At 41.8% G+C, this 19,070-nt stretch overlaps 1 protein-coding gene across 10 annotated transcripts in view; it reads left to right on the forward strand.

Moving 5' to 3' along the window:
* The window catches only part of LTBP1 (latent transforming growth factor beta binding protein 1), a 416,097-nt gene that overhangs the window by 329,675 nt on the left and 67,352 nt on the right, over nt 1–19,070 (forward strand). For all 10 annotated transcript variants that reach the window (XM_054976893.1, XM_054976903.1, XM_054976911.1 and 7 more), the window contains 3 exons: nt 8,319–8,462; nt 12,553–12,735; nt 14,488–14,580. In XM_054976893.1, the coding sequence (XP_054832868.1) occupies nt 8,319–8,462; nt 12,553–12,735; nt 14,488–14,580 (420 nt within the window). The remainder of the gene's footprint in view (nt 1–8,318; nt 8,463–12,552; nt 12,736–14,487; nt 14,581–19,070) is intronic.

Genomic DNA, 19,070 nt, shown 5'->3' on the forward strand with positions numbered 1-19,070 from the left:
TACTGTCCTAACTTTTCTGTTAAGCCCTAAAATGCTCACACACTTAGTCCCCAAAGCAAAGTAACTCCTTAACTCAAAAGATGACTATGATGATGAAAGTGATGTGGACTGATGCTAAGCAACTAAGGGTGGTTTTTTCCTTTCCCATATTTCTTCACCTTCAAAATTGGGCCATGCTAGTCACCCAGAGGCTCCATGTAGGCTATTCCAGAAGGCTGTACTCCTCTGTTAAGGCTGACAGGGTCCTCTGAACCCCCACAGGCCTAGACCTACCCAGGGAGGATGAATGAAGAATGCCACTGACCACAAAAGTGATGCTATGCTCTGTAGATCCTGAGAAGCAAAGGATTTATCTATAAAGTCTTCATCAGCCTCTTCCATCATAGCCTAGGCCTCTGTTTGTTGGTAAAGAAAATTGTTCATGGAATCTCCACACTTCAGTTTGTCACCATATCTCCACAGGCTGTTTCATTTCAGATGGCAGCCTAGACTCCATGATGTTTTCAGCCAGAGCCATGGCCTCTGCAGTCAGAGCCTAAAGTAATATGTAGCGCAAGACCTAGACCATTAATGCATACCACCAAGGCTAATTTAGCTACTTGGTCACTTCTAGGAGGTAATTTTTTTGGCAGAAACCTTGATGAGATCTTAGTGGAGACAAAAGACAAGAAGAATGCCGTGCCCTTCTCAAGTAAGAGAGAAGACCAAACATCCAAACAATATGGCTCCCAGTTCTTTCGGTAACACCAGTCCTTACCCAAATTTCATAATGACTACAAAAGGTCTTCCTGGTCCAGATCCAGACAAGGATACAGGTCTTCTAATCAACCCATTTTGCCAAACTTCATCCTGAGTAAGTCAAACAAGCATCCACAGTATTACTGACATCAGACAGCCACTGGTGGGAGGGTGGCTACAATTCTTTGCCCAGGCCTGAAACCTCTCCACACCAATAGATGGGAGATGAGATCATCTCCCACAAATTCATCTCACCCCAAGGGGCAGGTTCTTGAATTTCCCAGTTCCCCGGGCTCCAAAAAAGCTGCAGCCATAAATCACCTGCAGAAGATGAGAGTAATTGAACCTTTTCCATTGCATCTAAGATGCTCAAGTGTCTATTCATTCTTCTTCGTGGTGCTCAAATGCAACAGGGACTAGAAAGTCATCCTGGATCTAAAGTTCATCAACAAGCATGTGAGGTTCAGGACATTCAAGATGGAGACATTCAGGACTATTGCAGATGCAGTTCTCCCAGGGGACTTCTTTGCATACATAGATCTCACTGAAATGTATTGTCATATTCCCCTCCTTCTGGCCTGCAGACTGCTTCTGAGGATCACCTGCAGAGACTTTTAATTCCAGTTTGAGGCAACTTCTCAACTCCCACAGTATAAAATTTCAACCTATTTATTTTTTATTTAAAACATTTATACATGGCCTTTCCACCCAAATAGGATCACCAAGGTGGTGAACATGAAAACATTTGAACATTAAAAGAGCATTTAAAATAATGTATAAAATAATTCAATAAAAACATAAAAATATTAACAAACATCAAAACCAGGAGAGGAACCAGTAGTAGTTATTGGGGATATGCAAAACAAAACAAAAAAAGATTTCTCCTGCTGGTGGAAGACAATGATAGAGGAAGACAGATACATTTCCTTGGGAAGGAAGTTCCAAACTTTTGGTCCCACAACTGAGAGCCGAACTAAATGAGACAAGTTACTCGAGTTCTACGCGTCTGCTTGCCTCAAGGTTCGATAGGAAGTGTAGGCGTCCTTGTAGCTTTAAGATTAACATTTACAGAGTGGCAGGGAGGGGAGTGCAGGCGTTGGGCTCTTGCCAGGTACCCCCTTCCCTTCCACTGTGTGTGTGTGGGGCTTGGGGCCCCTCTTCTACCTCCCTTCTCCGCACAGCAGACAGGGCGCGTGGCCGCTGCTAGCTGTTAGCACGGCTTCAAGTGGGGGCCAGGTGAAGAGGTCAGCAGACAGGGCGCCTGGAGTGTCGTTGCATCTTCCCCCCCCCCCCCGCTCGCCCAGCTTCCGCCCAAAGACGCACCACGCGGCCCGGAGCTGCATAGCCTGGTGTTGCTCTGTGGAGACTAGGCAAGCGGGGGTGGGGGAATGCAGCGATGCTCCAGGCACAGAGCAACACAACATGTGTGCCCCAGCCAGTGCGGTGTCAGACTGTAGCGTCACTGCCTTTCCCCCTGCTCGCCTGGCCCCCGCCTGAAGCTGCGCTACGTGGCCCAGAGCTGCATAACCTGCCGTCGCTCTGTGGGGGCTGGATGAGTGGGGGAGGGAAGATGCAGCAACGCTCCAGGAGCCCTGTCTGCTGACCTCTTTGCCTGGCCCCCGCCCGAAGCTGCACTAGCAGCTAGCAGCAGCCAGGCACCTTGTCTGCTGTTCGGGGAAGGGGGGCAGAAGAGCGGCCCCCACACACAGCGGAGGGGAAGGGGGGCACCTGGCAAGAGCCCGATGCGTGCACTCCCCTCCCTGCCACTCTGTAAACATTAAACTTAAAGCTACAAGGATGCCTACACTTTCCATCAAACCCTGAGGTAAGCAGACACGTGTAGAATTCAAGTTACTCATCTCGTTTAGTTCAGCTCTGAGAAGGCCTTTTTGGGGTTTGCTACATGTTTAGCCTCAGATAGTGGGGATATCCAATGCAGGGCCTCTGATGATGATCCAAGTCGACAGGTGGGTTCATATGGGAGAAGGCAATCCTTAAGGTACGCTGGCTCCAAGCGGTATAGGGCTTTAAAGGTCAATATCAACACCTTGAATTGAGCCCAGAAGCAAACTGGAAACCAGTGTAGATGGAACAAGTCTGGATTATATGGTCCCTGCAACTAGTCAACATTCTGGCTGCAGCTTTTTGTACCAACTGTAGCTACTGGACAGTCTTCAAAGGCAGCCCCACATGGAGCTCATGGCAGTAATCTAATGTGGATGTTATTAAGGCATATTGTTTGTCAATCTCAACATTAGTAACATTTGTAGACTAGTGTAGACTAGTGGCTGCCTTAACGTCTCTCCTGTTCCCTATTGAAAGATTCACTGTCTTGACACAGGTTAAAGCATATTTGAAAGGCTTTTCCCTTACACATCCTCCAGCTGAATGACGTTTCCCATCCTGGAGGCTACATGTAATCTTGCAAGCCCTCACCAAGGCTCCATTTGAACTAATAATGGAGGCTTCACTTAAGTTATTCAGCCTCAAGGTGTTCTTGGTGGTGATTACTTCAACCAGAAGGGTGTCAGAGTTGGGGGCACTTTCCATAGATAAGAGCCTGTGCTTCTTTCATAAGGATAATCACCTGTAACAATCCCATCTTCATGCCATAGGTAAACTCAGTATTCCATTAGTCAACTGAAATGTCTTTACCTTCTTTCTATACCTACATTCTTTCCCACCCAAAGGAGATGACCTGGCACTCTTTGGATCTTAGATGAGCCATACATATCTACAGTAAGATCTCTAGAGCATTCCAGAGTTGGACAATCTGTTTGTAGCCTTTCATCCTGTTATGAAAGGCAAAAGGTCTACAAAGCTGCCTTTAGCAAGTGACTATGGGAACGTTTAGTGCTAGTGTATGCATCTGAAGGGCCGCAAGTACCAAAGGGCATTACTGCACATTCAATCAGTAGTGCAGCTACTTTTGCAGCTTTCAACAAGCGGCTGCCTTGTAGATGTCAACAATAGAGTTATTTACTCTATTGTTGGCATCTACAAGGCAGCCACTTGGGCATCAGTGTCCACATTAGTTAGGCATTACAAAATGTACTCCATTGCCTCACTGATGCAGCTTTTGAGTGGCAGAATCTTCAACAGGTTGTGGAACCTTAAAGAGAAAGGTTGGCTGAAGGTTCTTCCTCTGTTTTGGATGCACTGCTTGGTAAGATCTCAGATGTCTCAGAGAGTCCTCCTCTCTTCAAGTGAAAATAGAACATTGGTCTTACTATGAAGGTTCCTTTTAATTTAAGTAGAGGATATCATTTTGGACCCACCCTGCTGTAGGGGCACCGTCTTGTGGATGTGATGTTTATGAATTTTCGGGTGCGGAGGAGAGCGGGAAGCTGCCATGCCAACCTCAGTGCTGACCTACTTCATTCCTTTTTGGTGTTTCTTCCAAAATAGTCTACTGTTTTCTCTTCTGTGGTTCTTTGGGCGTGGTCACCATGCTGGTCACCATATTTGTCAGTTGAATTATGTTTTTCCTGGATTAAAAGTCAGGGATTCTGTTCTATAAGAGACACACTCAACAGCCAGTGGTTGAGCCATGGAAGTCTCCATACTGAAGGTGATGGGCACTCCTTCCCCACTGGAGATGAAAAAAAGTAACCTGTCTCCAGGGATCATGGGAAGGAGGGTTCCTAAATATCTCAGAGTACCCTCCTCTCCTTCAAGTAAAAGGAACTTTCACAATAAGTCCAATGTTCTGTTTTCCTCTACCAGGTCTAAAAGCAAACTGAATTGGTGACAGGGAAATGGCATGAGAAGGAATATTAAAGCTCTGCTTTCCAGTACAGCACTTCTGATCCATACTCACCCCCATCCTGTGTGTGCTGTTTTTTAGGGCCAAATAACATTGTAAATTCTAGTTTCCAGGTAAGTCAGCAGGACATTTCTGGAAATTTAAAACAAGTTCTCTTTCCTTTGTGCAACATATATGCCAAATATAACTATGGTATTGTCTCTGCTCTTTCAGTACTTCGTTAGATCTTTATAGCACATGGCTTTATTGCACACAGAAGCAAAAGGAACAGCAGAAAGGTCTGGATTGTATGAGGCTGCTGGACCAAGTGTATATATCACACAAGGAGATATTTAATTATGACTTCAGCAAGGTTATGAGGTTATTTGTTAGTCACAGAGAAAATGAGGCATCAGATGTAAGCATTATAAGCAGCCCAAGTACTGATGTTGCTGTAAACTGCTTTTCCAATGTAAAAATCATAACTGGGATTCATCAGTTTTAGATATTCAGAGGTACTTTGTTAAACCAAATAGGGATGTGTTCCTTATCCTCACCCATCTGGTTCAGTAATTAAAATTCTACTGCTGTGTAATTCCAGTGAACTGTAGTTGGCACTATATGAGTTGTCATTTTCTTAATTTTTCCTTTTCAACTGTTGCATAATCATTTGCCTTCTTTTTACAGGAAAGGCGTTTTTCTTTTAGTGACAAGTCCAAACTCGTATAAAGTACCAAGGAAAAGAAAACATTAATTGAATATTAAAACATCATTCAATTTGGACTGAGAGCCAGTCTGGTGTAGTGATTAGAGTATCAAATTAGGATGTGGGAATGCTAGGTTTGCATCCCCACTCTGCTATGAAGCTTGCTGGGTGACTTTGGGCCAGTCACAGGCTCTCAGCCGAACCTACCTCACAGGGTTGTTGTGAGAATAAACTGGTGGAGAGAACAATGTAAGGCACCTTGTGGGTCCCCATTGAGGAGAACAGTGAATTATAAATGAAGGAAAATTAAAATGAAAAAAAAAATTAAAGCAGGATTAATACACGTGTACAGATTTCACCTTGATTTTCCATAGCAGAATTTGTTCAGATAAATATTTGACAACTTCTTGCCATGTCCATGCACATGTCCTGCGATTTCACTTTAACCTATTTCAGGCTTATTTGTCTTTTGTTATGCACATATCCATCTCCTTTACAGTCAGACCATTTCTTCATTTTCCCTCTTCCCCAAAGATTAGCAATACCAAAAAAGGTTGAATTTCTGGCTTTTGGTTGATTTGCAACATTTGAAAAACGTTCACATACATGCACATGCTCTAATCCCACACTCAAAATCCAATGAATAACTCGGTTGTTACATATTAGAAATTGTTCATTGTGAAATGCTTATATGCATAGGGAGTAGAGACAATATTGAAACAAAGCATTACGAATTGCAAAAGATACATGACAGTGTTAACATAGGGCTACAGCCACACTATGAAACTAGTTTAGACCTCTTTGCTTGCTCTAATGTTTTGTGTGGATTCTGTGTTCTCTTGGACAGCCTTCTTAAAATCATAAATTTACATGGCCCTGTAGGGTAATTCTATTACAATTGTAAACGTTTTCAGAGAACTTGGTTAAATTAACAATGTCTATTTAAAGATGAGAAATGAAGAGGAAAGGAAAAAATACCACCATCTTAAACTTGCTTAACTTTGTTAACGATCTCGGCTGCACTGGCCAGTGATGAAAGCAGATGACGTCCTTTTTCACAACTATTACAATGTTACACTGGAAATACACTATCCGTATGAATGTGGGTAAAATGTTTTGGAGAACTTTATTCCTATTTGACCTTGCCCGCTTTCATTATGGTTCATAGCATAACTTTGGAGAAAATTGTTTGGTGCTCTTTTGTGAGCCTGTTGTCGCCTTTATTTTATCACACCAAAAAGGTTCACAATAGAACTGCACAATAAAAGAATTACAACATAAAAAGAAATGTCAGTCTTCCTTTTGGACCTGTGCCCTACTTGTGTGAAAGTGGCAGGAATTGGTTCTTTTAATCAAATGTTCAAAAAGCAACAGAACTGAGAACTGCTTCACCCTATAGATGTAATGTCAACAACAAACTCCAGACAGGGTGTTACTGGAACTGGTCTCCTTGCAATAAAATGATTTGTGGGGGAATTAGCTAGCAAGGAGAATGGCTATGCAAGAGGCCGGTAACCGCAGGGATCTGTCACCAGTTTCTATCAGGTCCCTTCCCAAGATAGCAAACGAGGCTGGTTCTTAAGGTCCAACAATAACTTTTATTAATAAGAAAATGACATGCACATACACACAGGATTTACGGGGTAAAAATAATTACACACACAGAGAGAGTCCTAAGAAGCTTAGTCAGAAATTGGGAATAGAGGAAGAGGGAGCAAATATATGTACCTATCCTGAAGAGGGGTCCAGTTCGTGCGAGAAGAGAGTAACTTTGAACGGCCAGCATCCTCGGCCAAGAGAGCAAGAGGCTTGGGCAAACCTCAAGGGAACAGCGCTTATGGATCCGGAAGCATGTACAATTTGAGAGAGAGGCTTAGGGAAGTGACCCTAAGGGAGCAGCGCTTGGACTCAGGAAGCGTGCACGATTTGAATGAGGCCAGGGCTCTACCTTTATAGGTAAAATGTGCCCTGAGGTGGAAGAGCCCAGCTAGCCGTTAGGACAAAGACTCCAATGATCAGTTCCTGGGTTGGACAAAAGGTTTGAGTACTTTGATTGGCAGCTGCCAGGGTGTGTGAATACAAATTTAAAACTACTTCTAGCACTGCACAAAAAGGACAGTTTGCTGATCAAGTCCACCGGAGCTAGGTTAAGTACTTTTAGGGAGGGACTGTTCTCTCCCAGGAATGACTGTCTATACTTATGAATGTCATTTGATTAGCTCCTCAATCAAGGACAGGAGATCTCATCACGGAAGAAGGGAAAGGAATGTGTTAAGTGGGGATGACTCTGCGAGACCTTTGTTGCACTGGGCACCTTTGGGGCTGGAAGGATAGTAAATCCAATCCTCTCTTAATCACTCTGCATTCCTGTGCAGCATTCCATGCATGCCAGGTTCCCCCGAGCGGGACTCAGCAACTGTTAGAGGCTCTCTAGTGGCAATACAGCAGCCATTTTAACTCCAGAGGCCTGAATATCTTTAATATCACAAGCAGCCATATCCAGAACTGCTTATTAAAATGGCGGCAGCCGGGCCGACCACTTACAAGGGGAGTTTACAAACTTCTAAGGAATACATTCACAGAGATGCAGAGCAAACCTAAGACTGACATCAAATAGACAGTGTTGAACCCAGTTTACTTTAATACCCCATGACAATGAATATTATGAGCAAATTATGTGTTATGTGGAAATAATTAAATTACAAAATATGAATGTGAGTGTATTCTTTCTTCTGTGTTGTCTCTCAACTGGTTTGAAATGATCCATTATCTGTTTAAGGTATTAGGGAAGCTCCAGATTTACCAAACTGATTTATGGAAATTGCTTCAACTGTTTCAGTGGCTTATTAATATCAGTAATATGAGAATAGACGTTTGTGTAGCAAAATTACAGCAGTATAAAAAGTGTAACTTTTCAGCCATTCCCTGTATTTTGTGTTTTTTAATCTTAAAAGTATATTTGTAATTCATCTTCTGGTAGCCTTCCTCAATAGATACTTTTCTTTTGGGGTGGGGGAATCCCTAAATTATAGTTTTCAAATAAAAATACTGATATATAAACCTCAGGGACAACAATACCTTTTATTAATTAAGAAAATTTCTGAATCAATATTGTGCTTCATTTTTCAGATGTGAATGAATGTGAAATGCTGAGTGGGGTATGTGGGGAAGCCCTCTGTGAAAACGTAGAAGGCTCCTTCCTGTGTTTGTGTTCTGATGAAAACCAGGAGTATGACCCAATGACCGGACAGTGTCGCTTCCGTTCTACACCAGGTAACATTCCACTGGCTTTGGTTGCAGAAGTTGTATAACTTCTTATATTTCAGTCTACCAGGGTGAACATGTAGTCAGTGTGAAAATTAACATTATTTTATTTTACTATATTTACCGGCTCATTTAGTCTCCAATAGATTTTGCTTTAAAAGAAATGTTTTTAACAAATGCTTTGTTCCAAATTGGAATGTGATGGAATTTCATGCCCTTACTCTTCAGTTTTATGAGTTAATTGGACCATGGTTAGTCTTTTTGTTGCTGTAATTGCACCTGCTATTTGTGTGGGTATGTGGGTTTTTTGTATAGATGGTCCTTTCTGGAACACTTAGATCGCAAATGTAACTCCTTCTCTAAATTAAATGGAATTTACTTCTAAATAGATCTGCTTAGGATTTCTCCCGTACAGTGGCTTGTTAGGTGTTTAATATCAATACATAGAAATACGCTTTAAAATTATAAGGCATATTAAAATAAAGATCCAAATAATCCAACAAGGTAAACATTTCCTCTTAGCATCAGATTGACACCAGCCATTCTGTACCTCTTATATCACTTCCAAGAATCCCTCCCTATTGTATAGATATATAAGGGGAAATGCTCAAGATCTGTGAGGAAGGAAGCCTCCCAGTCATGAAATACCTTGCTTCTCATATTTCACATGCCTGCAGGTGTCATCCTCCCATGATTCTACCAACAAGATTACCAGTAGATCCTGTTTTCAGACATTTTAGTAAGGCAACACCCAATTCCACAATTATCCACCTGTACAAAAGAAAGCATACAAATATATTCTACTAAGTTTTTTGCTACAGAAGGCTTGCCGTAAAAAGCAGACCTTGCAAAACAATCTGTGTATTTAAGAGACTAACAATATGAAAGAGGAATCAAGCATGTAGATCCGCATCAATTCCTGTGCAATTCTTTTAAAAAGTTTGTCTTTTCCATTTCCAAACATTCATGTCTAAACCTCGGTCACAGCTGTGTAAACAGTTTTTAAAAAAACTTTTGGACAGATAATGGGAGGAGAAATTTAAATATAAAATAGGATTAAACACTCTGTATAGTGAATGTCAAATTGTATAGGGGTAACTGCATCTGTCTGCTGCAGCAAAAACAACACAAGTTCTAACTACCCTGCTTGGATCTTGCATTCATTTTACTGTATTCTTTGTTTATTGGTATTCTTTATTTCTATTCTGTGACACCCTTGACTGCTGTCTGTAGCGTTGGCTTGCCCTTCATCTCACTTTATCAAAAATAATTTTTGTTCTTCATTCTGTATTTATACCTACTCCCTTAGGTGACCACTTTGTACAACTGACAAAGGGAGGGGCTCTGGTACACAAAAGCTAATACAACATTTGTTGCTCTTTAAGGTGCCACTAGACTCTGTGGCATGTTTTTACAACCCATTTGTTTTCCCTACCTTCCAGGCTAGTTTCTGGCTTTTTTTTTTCTTCATGGAAAGTGGTGTCAAAACTGCTGTGGTTTTGTGGTGCTTTCTGGGAATTGGTGGATTTTTGCTCTTCAGAATTCTGGCTCTGAGTCATCTGGACACATGGCTTGTATCCAATGAAAATGTATACTTTGGTGGATAAGGTATTGCGCTTTCTCTCACCTTGGGAGGACTGATTTAGTTCAGCTGTATTTCTCTGACATATGATAGTCGTGGTTTATTTCTTATTGGGCAATGGCTATTACCACAAAACCGCTGAAGTTTATGAAATTCAGCACATTATGGAAAACTGTAATTATCTGATGAGGAGAGACCACAGACTAGACTAACAAAGATAAAATAGCACTCAGCTGGGTGTTTCCCCACAGTACACTTATTGACCTTGGCAAAATATCAGGGGGAAAAAATACTTCTAAGTGAGCTAAATTTGAATGATTGTGTCTGCCAGTCCATATCCACTGAAACAAACATACGTTTTCCTGAAGAGAGAAAATGAATATCTAAATGCTGGATAACAATTAAGTGAAAAATAAATACCTTGCTTAGCTAGAAGTATTTTATGCCGTACAGCAGTAGGATATTTTGTACACATTAATACCCCAAATCCTTTGTCATTACATATTTTTAATAAAAGCAAATTAAGCCATTAATTCCTAGAAAGAACATGGCATTTACAGACCAATAATTGTTCTGGATGTGCCTTAGTAGCACCATAAATATATACATCAATAAATATTTATCCTTATCTTTGAGGGAACCCTATTTTCTAGAGAGGCGCTGTGCTGTATCAATCAGTTTAATGGGATGCGGATTTTGAATTATAAAACAGATGCCTAAAAAGGGCATATTCTTTGACCATTCAAGATATAGCAAAATTCAAATTCTTACAAATACAATTAATAATTAGATCATACGTTCCAACCAGTTACATCCTTCTCTTACCTTTTCTTTTGTGAATTTCCTAGACTGGTCTTAACTGAGGGGTTTTTCCACAAAGGGTTTTTTCATTAGTCCTTGCCCCATGTCACTTTAGTTCATCCGCTTATTTCTGCACACATTTTTTTAACTTTAGTTTGTGCTTTGCTTTGCTTTGCTTTGGTTTCTGCACACATTTTTTTAACTTTAGTCTGTGCTTTGCTTTGGTTTGGTTGGTCGGTCGGTCAGTCCCCCCCCCCCCCCGCCCCAGTTCTTTTGAAACCACTTTTACACTTTATCTGGAAGACAATTTTGAGTTAATTTTTTTTCTCGTGCATAATGTTTCTTTTGGTTTTGTTTGTTCTGTCCACTCCCACCAACCTCCAACCCACTTTTTGATGACTGGACATTTGTTATTGTTGAATCACTCCTCCCCCATTTGCCTTCCTTGCCCTCCTCTTTTGGTTTCATTTCCATACCCAAACCAATTCCAGTGCTTGGAGACTGACTGCTAAGAAAATCAAGAATAAGATGAGCATGCAGAAAAGCACTGGAATTATATCAGTACTAAAGTTAAGCGCAGTTAGTGCAGATATAGGCCAAAGTTAATGAGCAACTGCTGGTTATGAACAGCTTAGTTAGCATCTGTCAGTTGTGATTAATGTCAGTGTGAAATAACCACAATTAAAGCTGGTGTGGGAAATGTCCAGGGATTTTGTTGTGATGGTACTCATTGGTACTGAGCACCTCTGGAGGGGCTCTCTCTGATCCTTGCACATCAACCCACCCCTCGGAGCCAGAGAAAGAGCCAGGAAGAGATAGGTTGAGGCAGACATGCACAGACAAATCAGGGTGGCTGTGCAGGGACCACAGTTGCCACAGCCAGAGTGGGCACAGCAGGTGGCAGTCGTGGACCTTTGTGAACATGAACCTGAGTGGGCTGTAGCCCGTCATGCCTCAGTTGGGTGAGAAGAAGAAGCCCACCACCACCACCACCACCCTGTGAACTGGGTGGGTAGGGAACAGCCTGCTGTCTTTCAGGGATGAGTAGGTGATGGCAAGCCAGGCAATGGAGCAAGTTGCCTTATGCCCAGGCAGGCAAAGAGCTGCAACTGCCCCATGAGCCACGTGGGCACAGCACATGGCATAAAAAATAGAGGTGTTCACAGGGGAAGAGGCCAGTAGAAAGGGGGAGACAGCAACAGAGAAGTATCTTGTGGTTGCTTGCTCTTCCTTCCTCCCCTGGGAGGACAAGGAAGGAGAAGGCAGGCTGGGCAAAAAGGCCAGGCAAGAGAAGGCAGGCTGGACAATGGGGCAAGCTATTATAGTCCCAGTCAGACAAGGAGCAACTACTGACCCATAAACCAGGTGGCATGGAGCCTGGCAGACGATGTGGCAGGGAAAGGGATGAAAGGGCTGGGCATGGGAATATGGCAAGGGAAGAGCCTGGCAGAGGAAAAGGAAGAAGTGACAGTCAGTTGCCTGCTGTTTCTCCCTCTCTCCCTTGTGGGATAGGAAAAGTGAACTTTCTTCCTCCTAAAGCAAAAGATTAATGTTTGAGTTAAACTTTTGAGCTCCTTCTCAGGGTACCTTTCACAAATAGGTCGCTAATTTTTCAACCAACCCTTGCTCCTATCTCTTTAAAAGATCATATTGTTGTGAGAGTTTTTTCCTGAATGTACCATTATTTTTATATGTGATGTCACTGATTATGTTTAGATGTGCCAATAGACTCTAAGGAACCAGAAGATGAAAAGAAGGAATGTTACTACAATCTAAATGACGCAAATTTCTGTGACAATGTCTTAACATCCAATATTACCAAACAAGAATGCTGCTGTACTTTGGGTGCTGGCTGGGGTGATAACTGTGAAATATTCCCGTGTCCTGTGCTTGGAAGTGGTAAGTTTCAATTTTCCTTTCTCTGGTAGTTTTTTAAATGCTGAGAATATTACCATAATATGGATAGTGGTTGCAATAAGCTGCACAGTAGTTGGGTAAAAACAGCTCCTTTCATTTCCTGTGCTGATGGAGGAGCAATGGAGGCCAATTTGCCTGATTCTTTTCATGACATGGCACTTTGTTCATGAAGATCCTCTCACCCTTCGCAGAAGACTTTCAAAGCTGGAGAAAGGGGAGTGTAGGAAATACCCTCTTCGAAGAGCTTCTTTAATTCTCTACCTATTGGGGACAATTCTTTTTTTGTAAATTCATTACGCTTCTCTCCAAGTATCAGGATCGAGGCTTTTTTTCTGCTGGAATGCTCAGGAATAGTGTTCCGGCACCTCTCTGTGTGTGGTAGCCCCACCCCCTGATCTCCAGATGGAGATCAGTTCCTCTGGAGCAAAGGTAAGCCTGCTCCGGGGGGGGGAGCACATGTGGCGGGGTGGTGGGGGAACGGCCTGGAACAGGCAGGTGCCGAGCAGGGGAGCATTTTCCCACTCAGCAACGGTATGATCCAGGCCAATTTGGGCCCGATACTGGCCGTTTGGGGCCTGTTTTGGCCCAGTTTGGGCCTGAAATGACCAGGATCGGACCTGAAACGGCCAGGATCAGGCAGCTGCCAGATGGGAGAGTGCTCTCCCATGTGGCAGCAGGCTGTTTTGTGCCTGATCCTGGCTGTTTTAGGCCCAATCCTGGCTGTTTCAGGCAATTTTTGGCCCAGTTTGGGCCCCAAATGGCCAGGATTGGGCAGCTGCTGGGTGGAGGAGTCCCCTCCTGTGTGGCAGCAGGTCAATTCGGGCCTGATCCTGGCCGTTTTGGCCCATTTCGGCCCAATTTGGGCCAGGATGATTTTTCATTGTGCTATATATTATGTAAACTGTAATTCAGCCAGCGCAGCATTGCTTAAAAATGAAATGTTAATTAGAAGAGCATAAACATGAGGTATGCAATCTATAAACATCAGTAACAAAGTGTTGGTTAAATTAATAACTTCTTTATATACACAGACATCCCTGATTCTCCTTAGCCATTTAGTCTCATCAATGTAATATAATTACGCACATAATCAACAGCATTTCTTTTGAAGACAATGGAACTTTTAGGCAATGTCCATGTCTAGATTGAAACAGCTCTTACATACACCAATCTTGTGAAGAAACCCAAAGTTTAAGCCTACTGTGCACATTTCTTGTGCCCCCCCCTTTCTAGTTATGGTACATCACACAAGGGAAAAATGCCAGTCCTTCAGATCCTAAGAGATATTTTTTTAAAAAAAAGTAATTTCTTGTTCACATTCTTACGTTAGCATAGACTTTGAATCACTGGAAGCTAAATTAGGTCTGACAGCAAAAAGCTGGCTGAAGAAAAAAATCATAGGGGTCAAAACCATAAAACTTGTTTAATTTGACACTTAGCTATCTCTCACACAATTTATATCACTGCCTCCATGATCTGAATCCACAATCCATCTTGCATCTAGTTTGGTTGGTATAGTAAGCTGGAATGGTAGAATTAACAATCCCACAATTCCCTCATAGCTGAATCTCATCCTTACAGTGAAGGGCAACAGGGGAAATAAATAATATAAAATGAGAGTTAGAGAAAGGGAATGCTATCTCAAAAGATTTCAGTGGCTATGGAAAAGTTGTCATCTATTTCATGGTGCAGTACATTAATATATTTCTGATTCTCGGTTCTTCTGCCTCCCAGCTGAGTTTACTGAATTATGCCCTGAAGGGAAAGGATTCATACCCTCTGAAGACACATCTTATGGAGCCGTTACAGAAACAGAAACTTACAAAGGTCAGCCCCATTTATAGAGACTTGAATTATTTACCAGTATTTCAGAGATTCTAGGAAAACATTTGAGCTATTTTAAAGTTTGTTTTGAAATAGAGTTGTGCCAGATTTTGGAGAAATTTAGTTTTTGATACACAAATTAGCAAAGGAGAGGGGAGTATGGAAAGGTATGAAAAAGGAAAGTCCTCTGTTTGCAACCATTGTTTTCTTGATCTGCTGCTCATGGGCTATTTTTTAAAATTTAGAACTTGTTTGCTACGTGATTTCAGTGAGTCTGAAATTCTGTAATGCACCTAAGAAAATCATGATAGCATGTTAGCTAACCAGATTTGGCTGCAAGATGTCACTAAGGGTAAATGAAATCTTCCCATTGCCTCCTCTCTGAATTAGGGGGAAAGAGGGACTGTATCTCCATTTTCCAGACAAATGGGCCAATGCACCATAATTTGTTATGCTTCCCTGTCAGTACTATGCAGCAAGACTTCTCAGCACAATCCAGAGTTATTTTCATATACTTACACATGCTTTCTTAGGACAGTATATGGTTGTCAATGCACATCCTGTCCCAACTGGACTACAGCAAGGGAGTCTTGGCAATAGGGGTGTATTTTCTCATCTCAACATTTCCCCCTTTATGGACAATTTTTATCCTTTCACAAAGTGATATGGAAAATTGGCAACAAAAAAAGGGAGGTATATCACGCACAGGACAAAAACATTCACTCATCGTGGAGATAGATCAAGATGGGTAGCTGCATTAGTCTTTCAGTAGCAGTAGAAAAGAGCAAGAGCTCAGTAGCACCTAGAGGACTAACAAAATTCGTGGTAGGGTATGTATCTGAAAAAGTGAGCTGTGACTCACGAAAGCTCATACCCTACCAGAAATTTTGTTAGTCTTCTAGGTGCTACTGAACTCTTGTTCTTTTCCACATTCACCCAACATGTAAATGTAATGGCAGCAGTATTTTGATAAGATAAATCAAGTATGAACAATTGGAGAGAAATGTAGTTTTTTTCCATCTAACTATTTAGATAGTGGGTAGTCACCCACTGACTACAGGCAAAAATTGTAGTATATACTCATTAGAGTCAGTGAACTTTAGTGTTATGTATTTTGTTATGAGTAGAAAAATTACAGACTAATAAATTGCTTCCAAAGTGCCTAATCTGATCTTAAACTGTAGTGTCCACTGCCCACAGTATCTACCTGGTAACACTAGAGTAATGTAATGTTAAGATGCTGATATAGTGTCAATCCTTCGTTTGCATGAATTTTTCAGCATTCTTTTTCACCAATATAATGTATAATTTCTCTTCAAATTGTATTATTTTCTTCCACAAGCTATAGTGTTGCTTCAGGCCCCTGATCATTTAAAAATCATTACTTTGGTAGTATGGATATCAAGTTTTATCTTAAGATTTAAGGAAATCTTCAGGTTGTTCAATTTCTGTCTGGAAGAGTGACTAAAAAAAATATTTATATAGCCTATTCATCCTTTCTGGAAAGCTGAGTATTTGGAAGTTTTACCTATAGAACTATTCAGCAGATATATAAAATATTCCTTTCTTGGCATCTTTTATGCTATTACTATGATATACATGAAGAGTAATTCTATTCATAGCAATGCCTTTACACTTGAGTAATTTGGCCTGTTTATATATTGGTTCCCCTTGTCTAATGCCAACTTGAAGAAAAAAGTACAGTAAATGCATGGTAAATTACAAGAAACGGGATTGGAAAAAGAAGCATATTCCAAACATAACAAAAATAAGGAGTGAGTATGAAATAACTCTTACAACTAGAAGGGTGTGTGCAAGAGTTTTTTCTTGTAAAATGTAATTAAAACCACTGATGGTCATTTAGCATACTGTCTGTTCAGTCTACTAAGTATGAGCTTCATTATTGTATGTAAGACATTACAGATACATGGCTGCAGAATGATTTTCTGTAAGTTTGTAGAAATGTCTGTGTCAGTCAGTTTTAAGTTACATCAAAAGCCTCCAGATACCAGAGTGATAAGTACCTTTCCAATTCTGTGGGGCAATATTTATAGTTATGGCTCTGTAGAGGAAGCCACCCTCTCTGGAATCTCTAGAGCAGGCGCCAAAAACAAATTGTTAATTCTCAGCAGGGTTTTAAATCAGACACAATATGGAGCAAGAAAGGGGACACAAAATTTGGGTGTTTCCTCAGCCAACACAAGCAGAGAGTATGAAAGCAGTTACAGAAAGTGAAGATATGGTGAAATACTTGACAGAAAAGTGGTTCTCAGAGCACTGCCTCCAGAGTTGTTCCATTGACATTAATAAACGTGTCCATTCAGTGCACTTGCGCCACACATGGAAATACAATTATGTGATTGGTAAAACAGAACATGTTCAAGTAAGAAAAGTGCTTATTATATTTTAAAGTGCTTAATTGGGTCAGAGTTGCACAAATAAGTACATATGCTGATGAAATGCAACATTTGCAATTTTATATTAGCTTGTGTCACTGACACACAAGCCATTCAGTACAATTTCACTGAAGGATGCTGAACAGTCCCAAACACTGGGCACAAACATATGCAGTTGGATCACACATAAAGCTGCAGTCATAAATATGAAAATATAAAGAGAGAGTACAGAAAACAAAGATTAGATTGCAGTCTGAAAACAGAGTCAGTTTAAGTAACATTTATTAAAATCTGAGCCTCTAAGGTCAAGTAAGTGAACGGTGAAAAGCAAGAATAGCAGGTGCAGACTATGAAGAACTTTTATCGACGCCATTCATTTACTTAAGCATCCTAGCTGCCTCTGCCTTTTGCTATACCCTTTCAGCCAATGGACCTGGGAGCCAGGTGTAAGCCATACCTCACCTTCACCTTGTATAAGCTGTGTACATTTCTAGGTACAAGTGAGTAAGGAAAGCAATTGGAACACTTTCTGAATGTGCCTGTAAATAGGATCCTAGCTTCATTCAGGTTGCAGGCGAGTGCTAAATGGGGGAGGGGCACAGCAACAAAACACACGGACACACTGCTGGAGGTAAAGAGGCCACAACTTCATTGAGATTACAGATCAGGGAGCAAAGGTGTGCATAGGGCACAGATCTGAGCATCGGCTGACCCACCTGCCAAGCTGATGACCCACATGCCCTGTCAGACCCCTGCTGAGGGGAGTAACCATGGGATGACAGCCAGTGTGGTGCCACGTGGGTATACACCCGTGTGTGAATCATCCCCTGACACCTGGGAGTGAGGCGGACTAATAGCCCCCGACTGGGCATGCGCTAACCATTTCTCACTCCCCAGACCCCTTATGGGGATCTCCATAATAGGGAAACTGACCCTGAGGGCCTTGTTTCTCCCCAAATGGCACGTTCACTAAAAAATACCCCTGCAAGTTTTGATGGGCAAGACACTGTGGGTAGGGATTTTCACAACCTGTGTGCCACCATCTCTGGAGCTCACTAACCTAGTCTTTGACAGTGGGGTAGACATAGAGTCAGATATCTAATAGCAATCTTAAGCAGTGGGCAGGTCCCCAAATATGCAGAATGTAGCCTCTTATAATGCATTTCCATATGGTAAATGTAATAGTTTGTTTATGTCATTTATAGTCTGCCTTTCTCCCTGAGACTCAAGGCAGATTATCTGGTGTATGATTAGTACAGACTATATCCAGAGCCTATCAGTAAACAGTGCACTATAATAGGGTCTATTGATGCCCATTTGCAAAGACATAACATTTATAAAGACATAACAAAACAGTTCTGTACAGATGCTTGGTTCACAGTTGTATGGCAGTCTACTCATACCAGGCTTACAGGGAAAATTGGAAATAAACAATGGGGCCACAATGGAAAATGCTTAAAGCATAAGCACTCACGAACAAGTCAGTGTGGCAAAGTTGTTAGAACGCCAGGTGGCCAAGTATAAAACCTCACCCCCCTGGAAGCCCACTGGGTGATCCTGGGCCACCCACTCTCTCTCAGCCTAACCTACCTCTCAGGGTTGTAAATAATAATAACAAAATGTGCCTATATAACACCCTTCTGGTCAGATTAGTGCCACACTCAAAGTAGAGAACAAAGTCAGGGCCATGATTATCACCACAATGCCACTGAGGAGCAGCAACCAAGGGGAACACCCACCCAAGACCACCTCCTTGGTCACGTGGGAGTCGAACCAACAGAGTGCAGATTCGCAGAACACCTGTCAGACTATGGAATCCCAGTTATTTAGAGTTCATCTCCCCCCTTCTGCAAGAAGCACAAGGTTTCTTGATTCCAAAAGGTTTATTGAAAGACAATGCTCAGGATACAAGTAGCAATATTCCAAGGACTAGGAAAGCCTTGGCTGAACGAAAGCTTTGTTGAGAATGACACACAAAATGAAAGTAACAACACTTCAAACACCCATTCCCAGCCTCCCCCCCTTAGTCCTGTGTAGAAGGCCTGGGAAGGCAAGGACGTCAAGGTCGGCCGGAACGGATTTGATAAGAATTCTTCG

The sequence above is a fragment of the Eublepharis macularius genome, chromosome 1, assembly GCF_028583425.1.
Source record: "Eublepharis macularius isolate TG4126 chromosome 1, MPM_Emac_v1.0, whole genome shotgun sequence".
NCBI classification, from domain to species: Eukaryota; Metazoa; Chordata; class Lepidosauria; order Squamata; family Eublepharidae; genus Eublepharis; species Eublepharis macularius.